Source organism: Tachyglossus aculeatus, chromosome 17 (assembly GCF_015852505.1).
Source record: "Tachyglossus aculeatus isolate mTacAcu1 chromosome 17, mTacAcu1.pri, whole genome shotgun sequence".
In the NCBI taxonomy this organism is placed as follows: Eukaryota; Metazoa; Chordata; class Mammalia; order Monotremata; family Tachyglossidae; genus Tachyglossus; species Tachyglossus aculeatus.
Genome location: NC_052082.1, coordinates 40,890,619 through 40,911,830, shown reverse-complemented (window position 1 = coordinate 40,911,830; position 21,212 = coordinate 40,890,619). Strand labels below are relative to the sequence as shown.

The 21,212-nt window shown below is 45.7% G+C and overlaps 1 protein-coding gene across 1 annotated transcript; it reads left to right on the top strand.

Annotated features, from left to right (window-relative positions):
- Positions 1 to 379: 379 nt before the first annotated feature.
- On the top strand, positions 380 to 20,711 carry LOC119939392 (C-type lectin domain family 1 member B-like). Its single transcript, XM_038759394.1, has 6 exons — positions 380 to 488; positions 8,653 to 8,751; positions 13,987 to 14,091; positions 14,238 to 14,386; positions 17,354 to 17,460; positions 20,372 to 20,711. The coding sequence occupies exons 1-6, from the start codon at positions 380 to 382 to the stop codon at positions 20,511 to 20,513; spliced, it is 711 nt and encodes a 236-aa protein (XP_038615322.1). The 3' UTR covers positions 20,514 to 20,711.
- Positions 20,712 to 21,212: the final 501 nt, after the last annotated feature.

Below are 21,212 nucleotides of genomic sequence, written 5' to 3'. Positions count from 1 at the left end.
ATGTACATAAATGCTGTGGGGTTATATGTTTGTGCGTATTTATTACTCTATTTATTTATTTTATTTGTGCATATTTATTCTATTTATTTTATTTTGTTAATATGTTTTGTTTTGTTCTCTGTCTCCCCCTTCTAGACTGTGAGCCCACTGTTTGGTAGGGACCGTCTCTATATGTTGCCAACTTGTACTTTCCAAGTGCTTAGAACAGTGCTCTGCACACAGTAAGTGCTCAATAAATACGATTGAATGAATAAATGAATGAATGGGGTGAGGACCCAACTTGCCTAAGGGGAACCCAGATGCCAGGCTACATCTGTCGTGTGAAGCCATTCCTCTTCTCTTTGGAAACTTCCTTTTCTGAAAGGTCAGATCTATCTCCATGGAGCTCACAGGCCTGAAAGCAGAGAACGTGGAGGATGAGGGCGGATACACCATGATGAGCATCTATCGACAAACCTCCATCAGGGGATTGGCAGGATCAGAACCAGGTACTCCCACCCCTTTTCCAGCATTTTCACCGGACCCCAGCCCGTCCCCTTTCTGACTGACAGGGCATTAGACAGTAGAGACTGCTCAGGAATGCGGAGATGAATGGATTTGGCTCCAAAATGTTGGTCTGGAAGAGTGGCGGTTTAGTGGTGGTGCATGAAAGGAGAAGGAAGAGAGATCCAGGTCGGCCAAGGTCAGCCCATCAGCCAATCATATTTACTGAGTGTGGAGGCCCTTGCTCTATCCACTAGGCCTCACTGCTTCTCATAATTTATTTTTTCTATGCATCATTATCCTTATCCTTTTTGTTGTTTTGTTGTCTTTATCCTTTTGGATCTGCTGCCGGTCCTTTCTTTCCTCTGATTGTTAGTTTGTGAGCCCTTTGGAAGGCTAGAGACCCTGGCTAATTTTCAAACTTGCACTTTTTCCCCAGTATTTAGTGCAGTCTTTTGCATAGAGTAAGTTCTTAAGATATATATATATATATATATATATATATATATATATATATATATTATTCAATGATTCCTTCCTATTCCCATGGGATCCCTTTGTCCCCCCCCACCACCAAATTGTTCTGACTGCAGAGAGAAACATTCAAGAGTTAGTGAAAACGTTCTGATTTTGTGCCATCAATCAAGTTTTCAGCCAATATGTCTGTCCACTGAATGATACTAAACATCTTTATGCCAAATGTAATTTATTTTTGTACCTAGCTTCTCCCATCTCAAGAACTACCATTTAGCTCCGTGGCTCAGAAGGAGGATCTGGGTTTACAGACATCTGGGTAGAGAACACAATCAATTATTAATTGATCAATCAATATTTATTGAGCATTATGTGCACTCTACTTCAGGAGAAACAGTGTGGCCTAGGGGAAAGAGCATGGGCTTGTGAGTCAGAGGACCTGGGTTCTAATCCCGGCTCTGCCATTTGCTCTGCCAACTGCTTGCTGGCAAGTCACTTCTCTGTGCCTCAGTTTCCACTGCTGTAAAATGTAGATTCAATACCTGTCTCCCTCCTACTTGAGACTGTGAATCCCACGCAGGACAGGGACTGTATCTGATGTAATTGACTTGCATCTACCCAGTGCTTAGACTAGTGTTCGATACATAGTAAGTGCTTACCACTCTTCTCAGTGTTGCACCTGGAGAGTTTCCAGTACCCTACCAATCTCAGCTTATGAGAAGGAGAGTAAAGCAGAGGCCTACCCATTCCATTTCTATATTGAGCAGTGACTAGCGAGCGGCAGGCAATCTGCTACAGGTCAAAACTCACCTGTGATGGGCAGCCGAGGTATGGGAGAGAACTGAGTGCGGAGACCCCCGTTTACTACGCAGAAGAAGGCAGTGCCAAACCATTTCCATAGTTTTGCCCAGAAAACTTTATGGCTACACTACCAAAATGTTTGCAAATGGAGGTGGGGTGCTCTGGGAGAGATTACTGTCTACAGGATTCATTCATTCATTCATTCACTTAATTGTATTTATTGAGCACTTACTGTGTGCAGAGCACTGGACTAAGCGCTTGGGAAGGACATGTCGGCAACAATGATGAGCACTTTTAACACGTTCTTCATTCATTCATGCATTCAGTCATATTTATTGAGCGCTTACTGTGTGCAGCGCACTGTACTAAGCACTTGGGAAGGACAAGTCAGCAACAATGATGAGCACTTTTAACACATTCTTCATTCATTCATTCATTCAATCATATTTATTGAGCGCTTACTGTGTGCAGAGCACTGTACTAAGCGCTTGAGAAGGACAAGTCAGCAACAATGATGAGCATTTTTAACACGTTCTTCATTCATTCATTCATTCAATTTTATTTATTGAGCACTTACTGTGTGCAGAGCACTGTACTAAGCGCTTGAGGAGGACAAGTCAGCAACAATGATGAGCACTTTTCACATCATTACAGGCAGTACAGTACAGGCACTGTACTAAATCCTGTGATCGATACAAGCAAATCGGGTTGGACACAGTCCCTGTCCCACATGGGACTCGCGGTCTTAATCTCCATTTGGCAGGTGATTGAGCCACAGAGAAGTGAAGTCACTTGCACATAGTAAGAACTTAACAAATGCCATCATTATTATTATTAAAGGAACGGGCAGAGGAAGAACAATGAACTGGAGGGATTCATGGGGTCAAGAGAGAGGTGATTTTTAGGATCGGGGATACGTGGGCATGCTTGAAAGCAGTAGGGAAGGAGCCATTGGAAGCAAGGTGTGGTTCCCACTGTCCTTTAACAGAGAGCACTGAACAAATATCAAAACTGCTACTACTTCTACTACTGAAGTGAGGGAGAGGCTGATCGATACATTCTATAATTTATGGAATTCCTGGCCTAGTAGATAGAACACAGGCCTGGGAGCCAGAAGGATCTGGGTTCCAATCCCACTGCCACCACGGGTCTGCTGTGTGACCTTGGGCAAGTCACTTGACTTCTCTCTGCCTCATTTACCTCATTTGCAAATTGGGAATTAAGATTGTGAGCCCCGTATGGAACATGGACTGTGACCAAGCTGCTAAACTTGTATCAACCACAGAGTATAGTACAGTGCCTGGCACGAAGTAAGTGCTTAACAAATACTATAAAATAAAATGACATCATACTCTATTTCCATAACCTGTATAGTGCATGTAATGTGTTGTCTGTCTGTTATTTCCAGGTCAGGAAAAGGACATCTGATATTTGCATCAGTGACCACTCTCCCAGGAGCGCTAGGAATTCGTAGCAAGGAATCCTGTTCCCCAACCAGAGGAGTTTAGTCCATAAACTGTCGCCATTGCCTGGGATAACCTACGCCAAACCCTACTTCCTCCCCACAGGTCCCGGCGCCCGGTGTGGGCAGGGATTGCCCCTCTTTATTGCTAAATTGTACTTTCCAAGTGCTTAGTACAGTGCTCTGCACACAGTAAGTGCTCAATAAATACGATTGAATGATTGAATGATCTCTGTCTTCCAAGTGGTGTCCGGTCGCTCTGGTTTTTCTGATCCTGTGTCTGCTATTGCTGGCTCTGCTGGTGGCCTTGGAGACCATGAGGAAGTATCCACCTCTCCCCCGCTGAGTAGTAGTAGTAATGGAAGTAGTTGCTGTGACTATAAGCTTGTTGTGGGAAGAGAATGTGTCTGCTATATTGTACTGTCCCAAGCGATTAGTACAGGGCTCTACATACAGGAAGCACTCAGTAAATATGACTGACAAACTGGTTGAAGTAGTAGTAGTAGTAGTAGTAGTAATACTTGCGTTATTTGTTAAGTGCCAGGCACTGTACTAAATCCTGTGATCGATACAAGCAAATCGGGTTGGACACAGTCCCTGTCCCACATGGGACTTGCGGTCTTAATCTCCATTTGGCAGGTGATTGAGCCACAGAGAAGTGAAGTCACTTGCCCAAGGTCGCACAGCAGAGAAGTGGTGGAGTCAGGATTAGAACCTATGTCTTTCTTTAAATAGAGTGTCTGTCCCTAAGGGGCTCACAGGTTGCCTAAGCTCTATCCTAAGACACGCTTCTTAGAGAGAATGTGTGGGCATAATGGTTGCCATGGAACAAGTATTATATAAGAAAGAGGGGTAAGGGGGACAAGAGTAGGGTAATGGGTGATAAAGAATTCAGCTAACCAAGGTAAAGAAGGTCGCTATTCCTGCTGCATGAGAACAGATAATAAAGGAGGCTTCCCAGAACATTCAAGGTTGGCCACGTTTGTTTTGCGATGGGCCGATCGTGCTATCGCTCAATGAGGTGGGTACCATCTCTGGCCCCACATTCAGGGTCCTCACCTTTGCCCTATTACCGAGGATGGAGGTTCTGCGTATAGCCGTCGAATGTAAAACGTGACAGGTCAGACAATCAGACAACACAGTGGAAAAGTCCGGGGCTCTGGAGGGGGCTTCACCTGCCTGGAGGCTCCTGGATCCATGTCAGACCAGGGGAAATGGAGGGCTGAGGAAGAGACAAGGAGGAGTTGGAGAGATTCACCCAGGCTCAAGGACTCTTGTTACTAAGGAGATTGTGCTAACACCCCTGAGCCCTGGGAAAAGGGGCCCTTTATATTGAACTTCATCACATCCCCAGAGATGTGATAGTTGAGCCATGTCATTCAATCAATCATATTTATCAAGCATTTATTGTGTGTGCAGAGTACTGTACTAAGTGTTTGTACAGTGTAACACAGTTAATAGACAAGTTCTCTGCCCACAGTAAGGTTATAGTCTAGAGGGGGAATGTCAGAATGTAGTAGCGCTGTCCTCTTGTTCAGGAGTGATGCTGCCAACAGTAGGATTCATTCATGAGCATAAGTGTCTTTGAGAGAGAATCTCTTGTACACCTTGCCCGTGAAAACACAGAGGCGCCATTCTACTGCCCCCCTTGCCTGTGGGTGGATTATTCTCAGACACTGATGGTTTTGAAGGGGAAGTGTACCTTTCTGCTAACGGGTCATAAAATTTAGTTGCTTTTGCTGCATGCAGTTCTAATGACCAGGATAAACTATAGAAACTTACCGGAGACTAAAGCAGCAAGGGTCTTGGTTCGGGGGTAGATTTGGAACAACGGACAAGGGGGTGGTTAAATCTGACTTGGGGTATATGGTCTTAGCACTACAGCAGGGCAAAAGTGGCATAGAATTGAGGAATGCCGTCAAACCCTGGTGGTTTGTATCATGGCCTGGATCTGGGAAGGCGTGTGATCCACTGAGGCTGGAATGATTTCCCCATGTCCAGAGGGGATGGACATTTTGTTGGGGGGAGAACGACTCAAGGAAGCGCCGTCTGATTTAATTGACCCATCCTGATTCAGGAGTGAGAAATACAAGCTGGACACCTAGGGGTCGACTGAATGAAGAGCTAGGCTTGGTAAGGGAAAGGCATTTCTGAACTGGCCACCATGGGTAGGTTCAGCTGAGGAGGAAAACACCTAGGAGAACTAATGCCAAACTCCAATCGACATTAACCAAACAGTCCCAGTCACAGGCCCCGAAAAGTTCTCCCAGAGGACTCCGTCACTTGACAGCAAAGGAGCCCCGAACGCTAAAAGTCTGCCATCATAGGTGGGTTGTGGACAAGGAGAATGGACTCCTCCTTCCTTAGTCTGTTCTAAATATGAACATCTCTCTCGAAAGTCTCACTTCCTGCCCAATCGCATTCCAGCCTCTGCCACTCACACCTCGGCCATTCACATTTGATCTCTTCCTCCAAAATTTTTAACTGCTGGCTCCTCTAAGAGACAGTAAGGGAGGGCCCCAATTTGAGTCTTCTCTGCTCCTCTCAGATGTTCTCAAGTCTTGTTGGAGACCGCAGTGAAGGAAGCTGGGAAATCAGCACAAGTAGCTTTGTGGAGATTAATTGGCTTTAATTGGTTTTATTGTCTGATTTACTGAAGACAGAACTGGCTGTCTCCTCAGAGAGGGATCCCAGGGTGCAGCAGGATTATTGCCACCAGCAAGGAGACTTTGGATTACTGATTTTGTCCCAAGGGCTAGGAAGAGGAATGACAAAACCGGTGTCCTTGGTCTAATCTCTCACTTCTCCATATTTTAAGGCAAATCCGATACTTGCAGAGTTTCAGAATTTCTGTTTCAGACAGGTTGAATCAATCAGTCAGTGCTACTTACTGATTATTTATAATAAATGTGTGCAGAGCACTGTACCTAGCCCTTAGGATAGTGCAATAAATTAGACACAACTTCTGCCCTCAAGCAGTTACAATCTAATAGGGAAGAGAGTCATTATAATAAATAAATTCTCCCAGGTGCCCTTGGAGGCTGGTTCAAGAGTTAGGACTGGGCTGGGATTCCACGGTTCAAATTGAACCCCAAGTCAACCTGAAATGGTGGTGCCGGGATGCTACCTCCCTCCACCTCCCATCCCCACTTCTTTTCTGGGGACTGTAATGGACTCCTCTCACTCCTTGCAGTCCCAGCTCCAACCCAGACGGATCTAGAACAGACAGTCCTTCATGGTTGGCTGTGTGGACTCCCATTGCATAAGAAACTGAAACCTGTTGAGATTGTGTAGTGTCAGTCATACCAACCTGGGTTTAGACAGTCTATCGGAAACAGCCTACCCCTGCCCCTGGGGGCTTGGGAAAGATGTAATGATAATAATGATTGTGATCTTTGTTAGACACTTACTACATGCCAAGCACTTTACTAAACACTGATGCAGATACGAGATAATTGGATCCCTCATGGAGCTCACAGTCCAAGTGGGAGGGAGAGCAGGTATGGAATCCCCATTTGGCACAGAGAAGTGAAGTGACTTGCCTGAGGTCACACAGAAGACATGGAGCAGAGCGGGGATTAGAACCCAGGTGCTTTGATTCCCAGGCCTGTGCTTTTTCCACAAGGCCACACTACCTTCCCATGGAACCAATGAAGAGTCCCTCGTGATCTTAGCTGGAGATAACGTGGAGAAAAAAGTTTCCTTTCTGCTGTCACCACACCACAAATTCCTCTTTTAGTTCCAAGGGTTACATTATATCTGAGCAGCAGGGAGAGAACTTCCTGAACAAGACACAAGTCACCCTTTCACAAGCCACTCATCAGAGGAGAGTCAAAGGGACAGGGACAGTGGGTTGCGGATGAGTGTGTGGTGACTTTGAGTGTACATTTGTGGAGGCCTTCCACCCACCTCCAGCTAGGAGTAAAGCCAGCATGGAGGATGAAGATGGATACACGATGCTAAACCTAAAATCCAGCCGAATCCACGACTTCTCCAAGGGCCTTTCAGGTAGGAAGATCAATCCTCCAGCCTCTGAATCTCCAGAGGAGAACGGTGGGGTGTCATCTTTGCTCCCTCAGACTATTTCTTTCTGCTCCCTCAAGATCTCTTTCCCCTCTGTCAGATAGTTTGAACAACAGGTGTTCAGGTGTCCATTCATCAGGTTTCAAACTGGACAATCTGGCCTGTTCTGAAGTGGTGTAAGGCACAAATCCACCCTGTATTTCTGCTCCAATTCCTGCAGCTGAGTTCCAGAGTTCAGAACCTGCATCTGTTTTTGGAATCAAAAGCAACCTAGATCTTGGATAATCTCATGGCCGATCCCTTTCCTACATCTGGCCTCTGGCCTGGAATTCCCTCCCCCGTCATATCCAACAGATGATCACTCTCCTCACCTGCAAAACCTTATTAAAATCACATCTCTTTCAATAGGCCTTCCCTAAGCTCTCATTTCTTCTTCTCCCATTCCCTTCTGTGTCACCCTTGCACTGGGATTTGTACCCTTTATTCACCACTTTCCTCATCCCCACAGCACATAACCATAATTTATTTATTTCTTCCCCTCTATACTGTAAGCTCCTTGTGGGCAAGGAATCTATTATATTGTACTCTCCCTAGCACTTAGTACAGTGCTCTACACTCAGTAAATACTCAAATATATTCAACTGATTGGCTGTTTCCTAATGTACTTTCCCCTGCATTTACTAGAGGGAATTATACCTTGTGGGCTTTCGATGAATACTGATACTACCGCTACCCCTAACGCTGCTAGAGTGAGGGAAAAGATGATCCACTCAAAAACTGGGAATGTCCACAGAAGGTTCTGTATGATGTCATTACAATGTTTGACCCGCAGAGTATGTGTAACCTGTCATGTGTCTATTACTTCTGAGGTGAGGAGGAGACATCTGGTAACTGGGAAGTAGAGTGGCCCAAACGAAAGAGCCCAGGCCTGGGAGCCGGGGGACCTGGGTTCTAAATTCAGCTCTGCCAGTTACTGTGTAACCTTGGGCAAATCACTTCATTCCCTGTGATTCAGTTACTTTATCTATAAAATGGGAATTTAATTAGCACTTAGATTAGCGCTTGAGCAAGGATGATGTGCAAATTTGGGGAGCTTCCATACTTTTTCTCTCTAGAACCATGGACCATGTCTATAAACTTTGTTGTACTGTACTCTCCCAAACTTTTAGTACAGTACTCTATGCATAGCAAGTGGTCAGTAAGTATCAATGATTTATTGATTGCTTGACAAATAGTAAGCACTTAACAAAGTACTATAATGAATTTCATAATAATGATCAGTAACCATCTTCCCGGAAGCACTAGGGATTTTTTAGCAAGGATTCCTTTACCCCAACCAGAGGAGTTTACTCCATGACTGCTGCCAATGCCTGCAGTAACCCACACCAAATCTTGTTTCCTCTCCACAGGTCCCCAGGCTCCATCTTCCTTGTGGCGTCCAGTCGCTCTGGCTTTGCTGGTTCTGTGTCTGCTGTCTCTGTCTGGGGTGGTGACCTTGGGGACCATGAGTAAGAATCCACCTCTCCCTACCCCATGAGAAGGGATCAACAACTCTCGTCTAGTTGCCTGGACCTGAGAGAGAATACCAGAAAGTCTTCCCAGCCTAGCAAAAATTCACATTCAACCCCAGCATTTGTGACATGACATTAAATTAAGCATATTCCCCCGGCTTTCCCGCTGGCTCACATAAAGACTTATTTAACCCAATAATATTGGACAAGCTGTCCTTCTTAGGAACCCTAACCGTACTCAGGGAAGAGCACTGTATTGGGTGGTTGGGAAAATTTAATCAAACTATAAGAGAGTCAGTCAGTCAGTCAGTCATATATTGAATGCTTACTATGTGAAAAACACTGCAGTAAGAGCTTGGGAGAGTACAATATAACAATAAGCAGACACATTCCCTTCCCACAACGTTTAGACTCTAAAGGGGGAGACAGATATTAATATAAATGAATTACAGCTCTGTATATAAATGTTGTGGGCCTGATTGAGGGTGGTTAAATAAAGGGGGAGAGTCAGGACAACCCAGATGGGAGCGGGAGAAAAGGAAAGAAGGGTTTGGTCAGGGAAGGCCTCTTGGAGGAGATGTTCATTCAATAAGGCTTTGAAGAGGTGGAGAGTAATTGTCAGAGATGAGGAGGGAGGATGTTCCAGGACAGAAGCAGGACATGGGAGAGATGTCGGTGGTAAGATAGATCAGATGGAGGCACAGTGCGAAGCTTAGCACTAGCGGGGTGAAGTGTGCGGGCTGGGTTCTAGTCAGAAAGCAGCGAGGTGAGGTAGGAGGGGACAAGGCGATCGAGCTCTTTAAAGCCAATGGTGAGGAGTTTCTGTTTGAGGCAGAGGTGGTGGGCAACTACTGGAGTTTCTTGAGGAGTGAGGAAACATGGCCTGAACATTTTTGTAGAAAACCATCTCGGCAGCGGAGTGAAGTATGGACTGGAGTGGGGAGAGACAGGAGGCTGGGAGGTCAGCAAGGAGGCAGACACAGTAATCGAGGTGGCATAGGATGGGGAATTGGATTAATGCGGTAAGAGTTTAGATGGAGAGAAAAGAGCTGATTTTACCAGAGCTATAAAGGTGGAACCAACAACATTTAGTGATGGGTTGAATGAGAGAGAGTAGTCAAGGATAAGGCCAAGGTTATAGGCTTGTGAGACAGGAAGGATGGTGGTGCCTATATAAAGTGAAACTTCAAAGAAGGTAACTGGGAGAATATTTGAAATTTCTCTCCCAGGCCAGAAATGCCTATAGGGGTGGTGATTTAATCACTATTTCTGAAATTCTACTCTATTAGATTTTTCTAAATTATTAAAAGCCAGTTGAATACAAAATACATGACGTCGCATGGCCTAGTGGAAAGAACCTGGGCCTGAGACTCAGAGGACCTGGGTTCTAATCCCATCTCCACCACGTGTCTGCTGTTTGGCCTTGGACCAGTCACTTGACTTCTCTGTGCCTTAGTTACCTTATTCGTGAATGGGGATTATGACTGCAGGCTCCATATAGGACAGGGACTGTGTCCAACCTGATCTGCTTGTATCCACCCTGCACTTAGTATAGCACCTGGCCCACAGTAAGTGCTAAACAAATAACAGAATTATTGTTATTATTATCATCATTATTATCACAGTGATGGGAAAGTCATGGGTAGGACATGGTTTGGGTGGAAAGATAAGGAGTTCTCTTTTGGACATGTTGTGCTTGAGGTGCGGGGAGGACATCCAAGTAGAGATGTCTTGAAGGCAGGAAGAAATGTAAGAATGTAGACAAGGAGAGAGAGAGATCAAGGCTGGATGTAGATTTGGGTATCGTCTGGGTAGACATGATAATTGAAGCCATTTGAGTGAATGAGTTCTCCAAGAAGGGAGCGGGTATAGATGGAGAATAGAAGAGGACCCAGAACTGAACTTTGAGCAACACCCACAATTAGCAGGTGGGAGGAAGAAGAGGAGCCCATGAAAGAGACAGAGAATGAGTGTCGAGAGAGATAAGAGAAGGATGAGGAGGGGATAGTGTTAGTGAAGTGGAGTTTGGATAATGTTTCCAGGAGAAGTGGGTGGTCGACAGTGTTAAAGGTTGCTGAGAGGTTGAGGAGGATTAGGATGGAGTAGAGCCCATTGGATTGGCAAGAAGGGGATCTTGGTGATCTTTGAAAGAGCAGTCTCTCTGGAATGAAGGGGACAGAAGCCAAGCTGGAGTGAGTCAAGGAGAGAATTGGAGGAGAGGAACTTGAGACAGCAGGTGTAGACAATTCATTCAAGGAATTTGCAAAGGAATGGTAGGAGAGAGGTGGGACAATAACTGGAGGGGGCTGTGGCATCGAGAGGGTTTTTTTCAGGATGGGGAGACATGGGGGTACTTGAAAGCGGTGGGGAAAAAATCACTGAAGAGCAAACAGTTGAAATTGGAAGTTAGGGAAGGAAGAAGGGAGCAAGTTGCTTTGATAAGGTATGAAGGAATGGGGACAGATGTGCCAGTGGAGAGGGTGGATTTTGAGAGAAGGCAGGAGATCTCTAGAGATACTGATGGGAGAGATGGGAGATTTGAAGAAGGGGCGGGAGAAGGGAGGGACTGGGAATGGGAAGGGGAGATTTTAGGGAGATCAGACCTGAGAGTGTCAATTTTCTCAATAAAGTAGGTGACCAGGTTATTAGGGGAGAGGGGCAGAGGGTTGGGGGAGGGCGTTGGATGTCTGGAACAACAGTCAAGAGAGATGGGCATAGATGTTAAAAGGATGGAGAAATCATTTTGCCAGGCAGAGGAGAGGACAGAGTTAAACCATGCAAGGATAAACTTGAAGTGGAGGAAGTCGGCCTGATACCTAGATTTCCTCTCGCAGCACTGTGCGGCTCGCGCTCAAGAGCAAAGTAGGTGGACTGGAGAGGCAATTGAGGGCTGTGGGTTAGTGGTATGAGATCACTGAAGGGATAGTGAGCCAGTGAGTTGATTTCAGTAGAGAGGGTTGTGTTGAGAGCATCACTTTGGTCATTGAAGGGAGGTAGTTTGGGCATGGAGGCTAAATAGAATAGGATGGCTTGAGAAAATTGGATGGGGTTAAAGAATGGGTTAAAGAAAACAGCATGGCTCAAGGGAAAGAGCACGGGCTGGAGGGCCAGAGGTCATGGGTTCTAATCCCGGCTCCGCCACTTGTCAGCTGTGTGACCTAGGGCAACTCGCTTCACTTCTGTGGGCCTCAGTTCCCTCATCTGTCAAATGGGGATGAAGACTGGGAGCCCCACGTGGGGCAACCTGATTAACTTGTATCTACCCCAGAGCTTGGAACAGTGCTTGGCACATAGTAAGCACTTAACAAATATCACCATTATTATTAGTAGTAGTAACAGTCATCCTTGAGTCCCAGCTCCAACTTTTAAAATCATTTTGATCCCCTTCTCACATTACTTCTCTCTTTCTCCGTGCCTACACTGATCCTTGGGGACTTCAATAGATGTTCCTCAAGACCGTTCGGCTGCCCGCCTATCACTTCTCAACTCCACCGATCTCCCACGCCACCCCACATCACCCACTCGTCAACTCGGACTCGATCTCATCATCTTCTAGACTCTGAGCCCGTTGTTAGGTAGGGGCCGTCCCTATATGTTGCCAATCTGTACTTCCCAAGCGCTTAGTACAGTGCTGTGCACACAGTAAGTGCTCAATAAATATGACTGAATGAATGAATCATCTCTGGCCACTGCACAGTCTCTACCCTCACTGACTCTGACATCCCTCTATCTGACCACAACCTCCTAACCTGCCATCTCTCCCATAAACCTCCCCCTGGCTTATTTTTGGTGTTCCCCCCATTGAGTTCTCCCACCTTTTGACCCCATTCAATTTTCTCAAGGCATTATGCCCTATTTCACCTCCATGCCCAAACTACCTTCCCTTGATGACAAAATTGACACTCTCAACACCACTCTCTCTTACTTCTGAAAGTAAGAAGAACAGGGGGCATGGTTTAAGGCTTGAAACTACATGCTGGCAGATTTGTTTCATTGGTTCTCTTCCCCCCACCCTCACTCTACCCAATTAGAAGCACTATGGTCGTACCGGTGGAAAGAGCATGGACTGGTAGCCAAAGGACCTGGGTTCTAATCCTGTCTCTGCCACCGTCTGCTATGTGGTCTTGGGTATATCACTTAACTTCTCTGGGCCTCAGTTCCCTCATCTGTAAAATGGGGATTAAGAGTGTGAGCCCCAGGTGGGACAGGGATTGTGTCCAACCCGCTTAACGTGTATCTACCCCAGTGCTTACAACAGTGCTTGACACACATTAAGCTCTTAACGGTGACCATAATTATTATTATTATTATTATTAAATCTGGGGTTGATGAAGGCCCTTCTTTTTAGAATTCAGGTCCTCTAACTTCCAGGACTATGCTTTTTCCTATAGGCCACAATACTCACACAACCTTCTGAGCCAGTTAAACAGGTGGTTCTAGACTGTGAGCCCACTGTTGGGTAGGGACCGTCTCTATATATTGCCAACTTCCCAAGCGCTTAGTACAGTGCTCTGCACACAGTAATTGCTCAATAAATATAATTGAATGAATGAATGTGGTTAGAAGAGATTCTGAATTAGATGGGTTCAGTCAATCCTGCACATGAGAACTTGTGCTTGCTGGCTTCTCAGCCAAATTGTTTCTCCTGGTTTGACCCTGTAGTTCTTGTAGGATTGAGCAGAGTAGCCACAGCAACTTCACATCGTCAGGAGGGAAAAACGAAATGTTTTCCTGCCTTCTTCCCGGTGTGGCTGCCTCCCTAGACCTATAATAATTATGATGATGATAATAATAATAACAGTGATATTTGTTAAGCACTTGCTATGTGCCAGGCACTGTTCTAAGCGCTTGGGTAGATAAGGTAATCGGGGTGGATACAGTCCCTGTCCCACATCAGACTCAGTCATCATTTCATTTTAGAGATGAGGTAACTGAGGCACATGGAAGTTAAATGACTTGCCCAAGGTCCCATAACAGACAGGTGGTGGAACTGGGATTAGAACCTAGGTCCTTTTGACGCCTAGGCCCGTTCTGTATCCACTGACAACACTGCTTCCCCTACTAGTAGAGGCAGGGATAAGTGACTACCAGGGAAGACATCTGTGGATCTTCACACCATCTCTCAGCCACCACCCGTCCAGATACACCTTGCCCCAAGAGTGTCAGTTAGGGGAGAGATGTTTCACCAAATCATCGGTAGTAATCTCCTACCTGTTCCCACTGGCCCCGCAGTCATCATGCAACAAAACCACTCATCAATCCAGGATGGAAATGTCTCTCAGACTCTACAGCAACTGGCCAGAAGATTCTGCCAAGAGCTAGTCGCCAAGCCCAGAGGTAAATATGCCAGCTGCCAACCACACTCGGGAGTCCAGGACGGAGAGCCGGGTGGAGCCCAAGGTGGTCAGGATTGCTTGGGAGGAGGAAGATCAGGAATGGGACGTACCTTGACATTTAATCAGATGCTCTGGTTCCTTCTCCAGGCCACAAATGCAACCCTTGCTCCTCTTCAAAATATCACCAAGGAAACTGCTACCACCTTTACCTGAGAAACAGGACCTGGGAGGAGAACAGGATCTATTGTGCCAGTAAGAACTACACTTTGGTGAAGGTTGATAACCAGGAAGAACTGGTGAGGCCCTGGATCTTATTAATAATGATGATGGTGATAATAATAATAAGGTATTTGCTAAATGCTTACTATCTGTCAAGTAACATAGCCTAATGGAGAGAGAACGGGCCTGGGAGTACCAGAGGACCTGGGTGCTAATCCCAGCTCTGCCACTTGTCTGCTGTGTGACCTTGCGCAAGTCACTTCACTGTTCTGTGCCTCAGTTTCCTCCTCTGTTAAATGGGGATTAAAACTGTGTGCCCCACGTGGGACATGGACGGTGTCCAACCTGATTCTCTGTATCTACCCCAGTGCTTAGCATTCATTAATTAACTCATTCAATCAATCATATTTATTGAGCGCTTACCGTGTGCAGGGCACTGTATTAAGCACTTGGGAAGTACAAGTTGGCAACAAGTTAGCAGAGTGCCTGGCACATAGTAAGGACTTAAAATATATTCTTAATTTAAAAAACACTGTTCTAACCACTGGGATAGGTATAATCAATCATATTGATTGAGCGCTTACTGTGTTCAGAGTATTAGACTAAGTGCTTGGGAGAGTACAATATAACAATACAACAGACACATTCCCTGCTCATAAAGAGCTTACAGTCTAGAGGGGGAAGCAGCCATTACGATCAGTACAAAAAATTACAGATACGAACATAAGTGCTGTAGGGCTGAAGGTAAATAAATAAATGTCATTATGAAAAAAAAGGTAGGTTGAATAAAGGGAGTAAATCAGGGTTTGCTAAGGGGACCAGTCGTGGGACAAGAGCAGCTCTGATGCCCAGTGCCATAGGCACTGGAAGCAGTCCCCCATAATAGAGGAAGGAGCTAATGCCTCAGTCTTGGGTCCCCATCTGCATGGAAATGAATTAATTACTTAATGCCTCTCCTGCCGCTGCTTCCAGCTGCCCAGAGGGCCGCTAAGCCAGGGTGTGAAAGGGTTGGAGGACTGACAGCAGAGGCGGAGTGATGCAGAACTCGTGCAGTGAGGGTACAGAAGCCTTCACCTCCCACCCGACGCAACCTCCTCCTCTAGACTGTAAGCTCCTTGTGATCACGAAATGTGCTTACCAACTCTGTTATAGCGTACTCTCCCCAGCACTTAATAAAATGATCTAAACACAATAGGCACTCAAAAAATCTTATTGTTTGATGGGCAAGCAAACCTGTTTTGCTGTGTTTCTGATCCACAGGTTCCTTTCCACCTGTGAGCCTGGGTCCTCCCATGTCCGACTTTCTCTGTCCCCATGCTAACATCTCTTCCCCCTCCCACCACCCACCACAGTTGAAGGCCAGCAAGATGTCACCTCTGCAATTTTCATCAAGAAAAATCCCTTTTTAGAATTCCTGCTTAATCTGTAAATACGGTGCCTGTAACATCTGGGAAGCCATCATCATCCCAGATTGTCCTGAATTTCTGCTTCCCACAAGATGGGAGTCCAGAGATCCTTGTATCCTGAATAATAATAATTGTACTTGTTAAGCACTTACTATGTGCTGGGGTAGATACAAGTTAATCAGGTTGGAAACAGTCCCTGTCCCACATGGGGATCATGTTCTTATCTCCATTTTACAGATGAGAAAACTGAGGTCCAGAGAAGTTAAGTGATGTGCCCATGGGAGGGAAAATGGTTCAGGAATGCACAAAACAGAGATGAGATTCAGATTGGTCCCTGGACAGGCTCAGGAAGCTAGGCTTAGCTGCCATTTTGGTTCTAAGAGAGTATGTCCAAAGTTCATCTTGAAGCATAACTTGATGTATTTTGCCAGTATAGGGAGTGTTCCCACAGAGAGCTTTTCCTTTCACATTCCAGAGTGAACACCGTCAGGGAATTACACAGACATGTATCTGTCTAGATAAATTATATGATATCAAAAGACATGGTTGTATATATGCCTTTGCCATTGTTCAGGATTTGGGGGCGGGGGGCACATTAAAGTTGTTTATTATAGAACTGGCTGTATTTTTCTCTGTCCCTCTTCCTCCCTTCTCTTCTCCCCTTCGTCTCCTCCTTCCCTGCCCCCGTCCCCAGCAAAAGCTTTTTTTTTTTAAATGGTATTCGTTAAATACTTGTGTGCCACGCTCTGGGGAGACACAAGCTTATTAAGAGGGACCCAGTCGATGTCCCCCCTGGAGCTCACAGTCATAATCTCCATTTTACAAATGAGGTAACTGATGCCCAGGGAAGTGAAGTCAATTTCCCCAGGTCACACAGCAGTCAAGTGGTGGAGTCACTTGGGTTCTCTGATTTCCAGAACCCTGCTCTTTCCAGTAGTCTCCACTGCTTCTCTTCCGGCCCTGATGCAAGACTCCTTTGGGGCCCCCACATCAACCACAGGCACATTGCTTTAGGTGGCTGCAGTTGAGTTGAGAGCAATGGTTCCTGTTGTGAAGGTGGGAAGGGGTGAAGGGAAAAACAAATCCTGGGATTAGAGGCTGGAAGAAAGATGGAGAATTTGGGGGTGGACTACAAAGGGAAGGAGTCTTGCTTGAGAAAAGGGAGGTTTTAAGCCATTTCTTGAAGGTGGAAAATGTTTGGGTTCAAGTGGCCACTGGAGAGAGACTAGTGAGAAGCAGCATGGCCTAGTGGATCGAGCACAGGGTAGGAGTCAGAAGGACCTGGGTTCTCATCTCGGCTTTGCCACTTGTCTACTGTGTGACCTTGGGTAAGTCACTTCACTTTCTGTACCTCCGTTCCCTCATCTGTAAACTGGGGATTAAGGCTGTGAGCCCCATGTGGGACAAGGACTCTGTTAAGCCTGATCAGCTTGAGTCTACGCTAGTGCTTAGAACAGTGCTTGACACATAGTAAGTGCTTAACGAAAACCATCATTATTATCATTAAATATCATCATTGGAGAGGCCTGGCACCTCATTATCTTTACTGGTTTGGTTCCCGGGAGCGGTAGAGGGATTGTAGACCCCCACATCCTCTCCCTGCCAGTTTATCTCCTCAATCTCCCCATCTTCCCACAGGCATACCTCACCAGGAGCACCCACAAGATTCGGTGGATCGGATTGTCCCGCACGGCCAACGACGCTCCATGGACGTGGGAGGATGGCTCAGTGCCGGCCGTGGATCTGTGAGTGCTGGAACAGACGGTCACCCCAGCCCACCATGAGAGGATGGAGAGCTCAGTTCTCCCCACAGGCTCTAGGCAGACTGATAAAGAGACTTATAGAGGCTCAGAGAGTCACTGTCCAGGAGGTCTCTAAGAGGAGGTGGCAATGGGGAGGCAGAAGGTTGGAGTGGAGGTAGAACTGGATCAAGAGTACAGTAGACAGAGCACATAATCTTAATAATAATGGCATTTATTAAGCGCTTACTATGTGCAGAGTGCTGCACTATGTTCTAAGCTGTTACTATGTTCTAAGCGCTGGGGAGGTTACAAGGCAATCAGGTTGTCCCACAGGGGGCTCAGAGTCTTAATCCCCATTTTCCAGTTGTGGTAACTGAGGCCCAGAGAAGTGAAGTCACTTGCCCAAAGTCACATAGCTGACAATTGGCAGAGCTGAGATTTGAACCCATGACCTCTGACTCCAAAGCCCGGGCTCTTTCCACTGAGCCACACTGCTTCCAATCAATAAACTGTGAGCCCACTGTTAGGTAGGGACCGTCTCTATATGTTGCCAACTTGTACTTCCCAAGCGCTTAGTACAGTGCTCTGAACACAGTAAGCGCTCAGTAACTACGATTGAATGAATGAATGAATAAATCATTAGTAATACGATAGTAATAATTTGTGATATTTGTTAAGTGCTTATTATGCACCAGGCACTCTAAGCACCAAGCAAACTGGATTGGACACAGTCCCTGTCCCAATAAGGCTCACAGTTTCAATCCCCATTTTATAGATGAGGGAACTGAGGCACAGAGAAGTGAAGTGACTTGCCCAAGATCACACAGCAGACAGGTGGCGGAGTCAGAATTAGAACCCATGACCTTCTGACTCTGAGGCTTATGCTCTATGCACCCTACTATTCTCTGAGTAATCATGAATAGAGAACTTGATTAGGGGTAGGGAGAGTACATTAGAGTTAGTACACATGAGGCCTGTCAACAGGGAATTTGCAATCTAGTGGGAAAAGATACACTAAAATAAATGATAGATAGGATGGAGTCGTCAAGCGTAAGGATATGTATGTGAATTCAATGCAGTGAGTGAATACACAAATGCATAAGGGATTCAGAAGACTTGAAATTGTATTGCACTATTCCAAGCATTTATTGTAGTGCTTTGCACATGACAAGTGCTTAATGAATATCATTGACTGATTGAAATGGAGGCTTGGGAATGGACGGGTCTGGGGGATAGAACAGTCCAGCGCTTAGAACAGTGCTTTGCACCTAGTAAGCACTTAATAAATGCCATCATTATTAATAATAATTTGGTATTTGTTAAGCGCTTATAATAATAATAATGATGGCATTTTTAAAATGCTTACTAGGTGCAAAGCACTGTTCTAAGTGCTGGGGGAGATACAAGGTAATCAGGTTGTCCCGCATGGGGTTCACAGTCTTAATCCTCATTTTCCAGATGAGGTAACTGAGGCCCAGAGAAGTTAAGTGACGTGCCCAAAGTCACACAGCTGATAAGTGGCAGAGCAGGATTAGAACCCATGACCTCTGACTCCCAAGCTCTTTACATTGAGCCATGCTGCTTGTCTATGAGATTAATAGATCTGTCCTGTGAACACTCATCATCTTTTTAAAGTTGGTGCTGCTACTGAAGATTAATTTTGCAGACAGTTTTGTGCAACACAACACGATAATGTGCATTTAAGCAGTGACTGCTTCATGGAGAAAGTGATGCTGATGGCTATGATGGTAGTGGCTACCATAATCAAAATCATAATTGTTATGATGGTAGCATTTTTTAAGCGTTTACTATGTGCCAAGTGCTGTGTTAAGCACTGGGGTAGATACAAGCTAATCAGGTCCCACATGGGGCTCACAGTCTCAGTAGGAGGGAGAATAGGTATTGAATCCCCATTGTGTGGTTGAGAGAACTGAGGCACAGAGTAGTTAAATGACTTGCACAAGGTCACACAGCTGGTAACTGAAGGAGCAGGGATTAGAGCAGCGTGGCTCCATGGAAAGAGCCTGGGCTTTGGTGTCAGAGGTCATGGGTTCAAATCCCAGCTCCACCAATTGTCAGCTGTGTGACTTTGGGCTAGTCACTTCTCTTTACCTCAGTTACCTCATCTGTAAAATGGGGATTAAGACTGTGAGCCCCCCGTGGGACAACCTGATTACCTTGTAACCTCCCCAGCACTTAGAACAGTGCTTTGTACATAGTAGGTGCTTAATAAAAGTCATTATTATTATTATAATTTCCAATAAGCCACACTGCTTCGCTATAGTAATGATGAAGATGGTGATTCTGATGGTGATGGTGATAATGATATTAATGATTATGATGATGATAAGGAAAATGATAGTTGATGAGGATAACGTGTTGATGTGGACCTCCTTTCTCAACAAATTACCACCTGGCTGTTTTATCAAAACTAAGGGGTGAGTGGATTCTAGGGAATTAATATGGAATCACCTGGGGATGAGCCAAACCCAATAATGTCCAAACACTGCTGGGCCAGCACTGGCTGGAAGGCAACAATTTTCATCCAATATGGCTGCTGGAGAGAAACTAGCATCTTTTGAGATCTAGTACCTCAGTTCTAGGACCACAGGTGGATGGTTCCTCCCTCCAGCATTATCTGAAACACAAAAATAAATGAGATATAGGCTACTTTTAAACAATATGTAGTTTGGCTCTCTGACTTACAGCAATCACATAAAGTCTCACCACAGGTGTCCTAGTGCATCCCAGAGGAACATAAAAATCAGCCAACCTGTCCCCCAGCATCCCATCACTGACAGGGAGGCTGAATCCATCCCATCCCAGAAATTAAAGTCAATGGTGGGCAAGGAGCAACAGGGTGTCCACAGTATGTGGCAGATCAGAACTCACCCTCTCACCTTTCCTTCTGCAGGTTCCAATTGTCAGGAGATGAAGAAGCCAAACACTGTGCCTTGTTCCACAATGGGAAGATAGAAGCTGCAGGCTGCCAGGAAAATTATCCCAGTTTGTGTGAGAGTGTAGGAGGGAACATTAAGATTGACCTACTGCTTTGACCCCGGTCCCAGAGGGACATATGGATGGACAGAGGGTGAAGGCTCCTGGGGCACCAATCCATCACTAATGAGCATTTACTGTGTGCAGAGCACTGTACTAAGTGCTTGTGCTATCTTGTCTTCTGATGTCGAGTTGTTTCTGACCAATAGCTTCTTCTGGGGACATGCGTCTCCCAGAATGTCCCACCTCCATCTCCAATACTTCTGGCAGTGTATCCAGAGAACTTTCTTGGTAAAAAAAAGCCAGAAGCAGTTTAGCTCTACCTTCTTCCACACAGTAAACTTGAGTCTCCACCCTCGACTCTCTCCCATTCCGCTGCTGCCCAGCACAGGGGAGTTTTGACTCGAAACAGATTGCTTTCCACTCGCTAGTCATTGCCCAAGCTAGGAATGGAATGAATATGCCTCTGCTTGACTTTCCCTCCCACAGTTGAGACTGGGAGAGTACTGGAAATTCCCCAAGTGCCATCCTGAGAGGGGACTAAATGCTTGGGTACCCTCAAAATGTGTGTCAAACCAGATCGCTTTGGACTAAGGAGACAGAGGATCTGGATGGACAATCATAGAGCCTGTGAGCAGTGACACCAAGTAACCACAAGTTCCCTAAAATGTATCCTCGGAGAAGTTTGGCAAAGAGGATTTATATAAATAACAGTTATCATGGGGACAAGGGTTATGTAACGGGATGGAGCGGAGTGT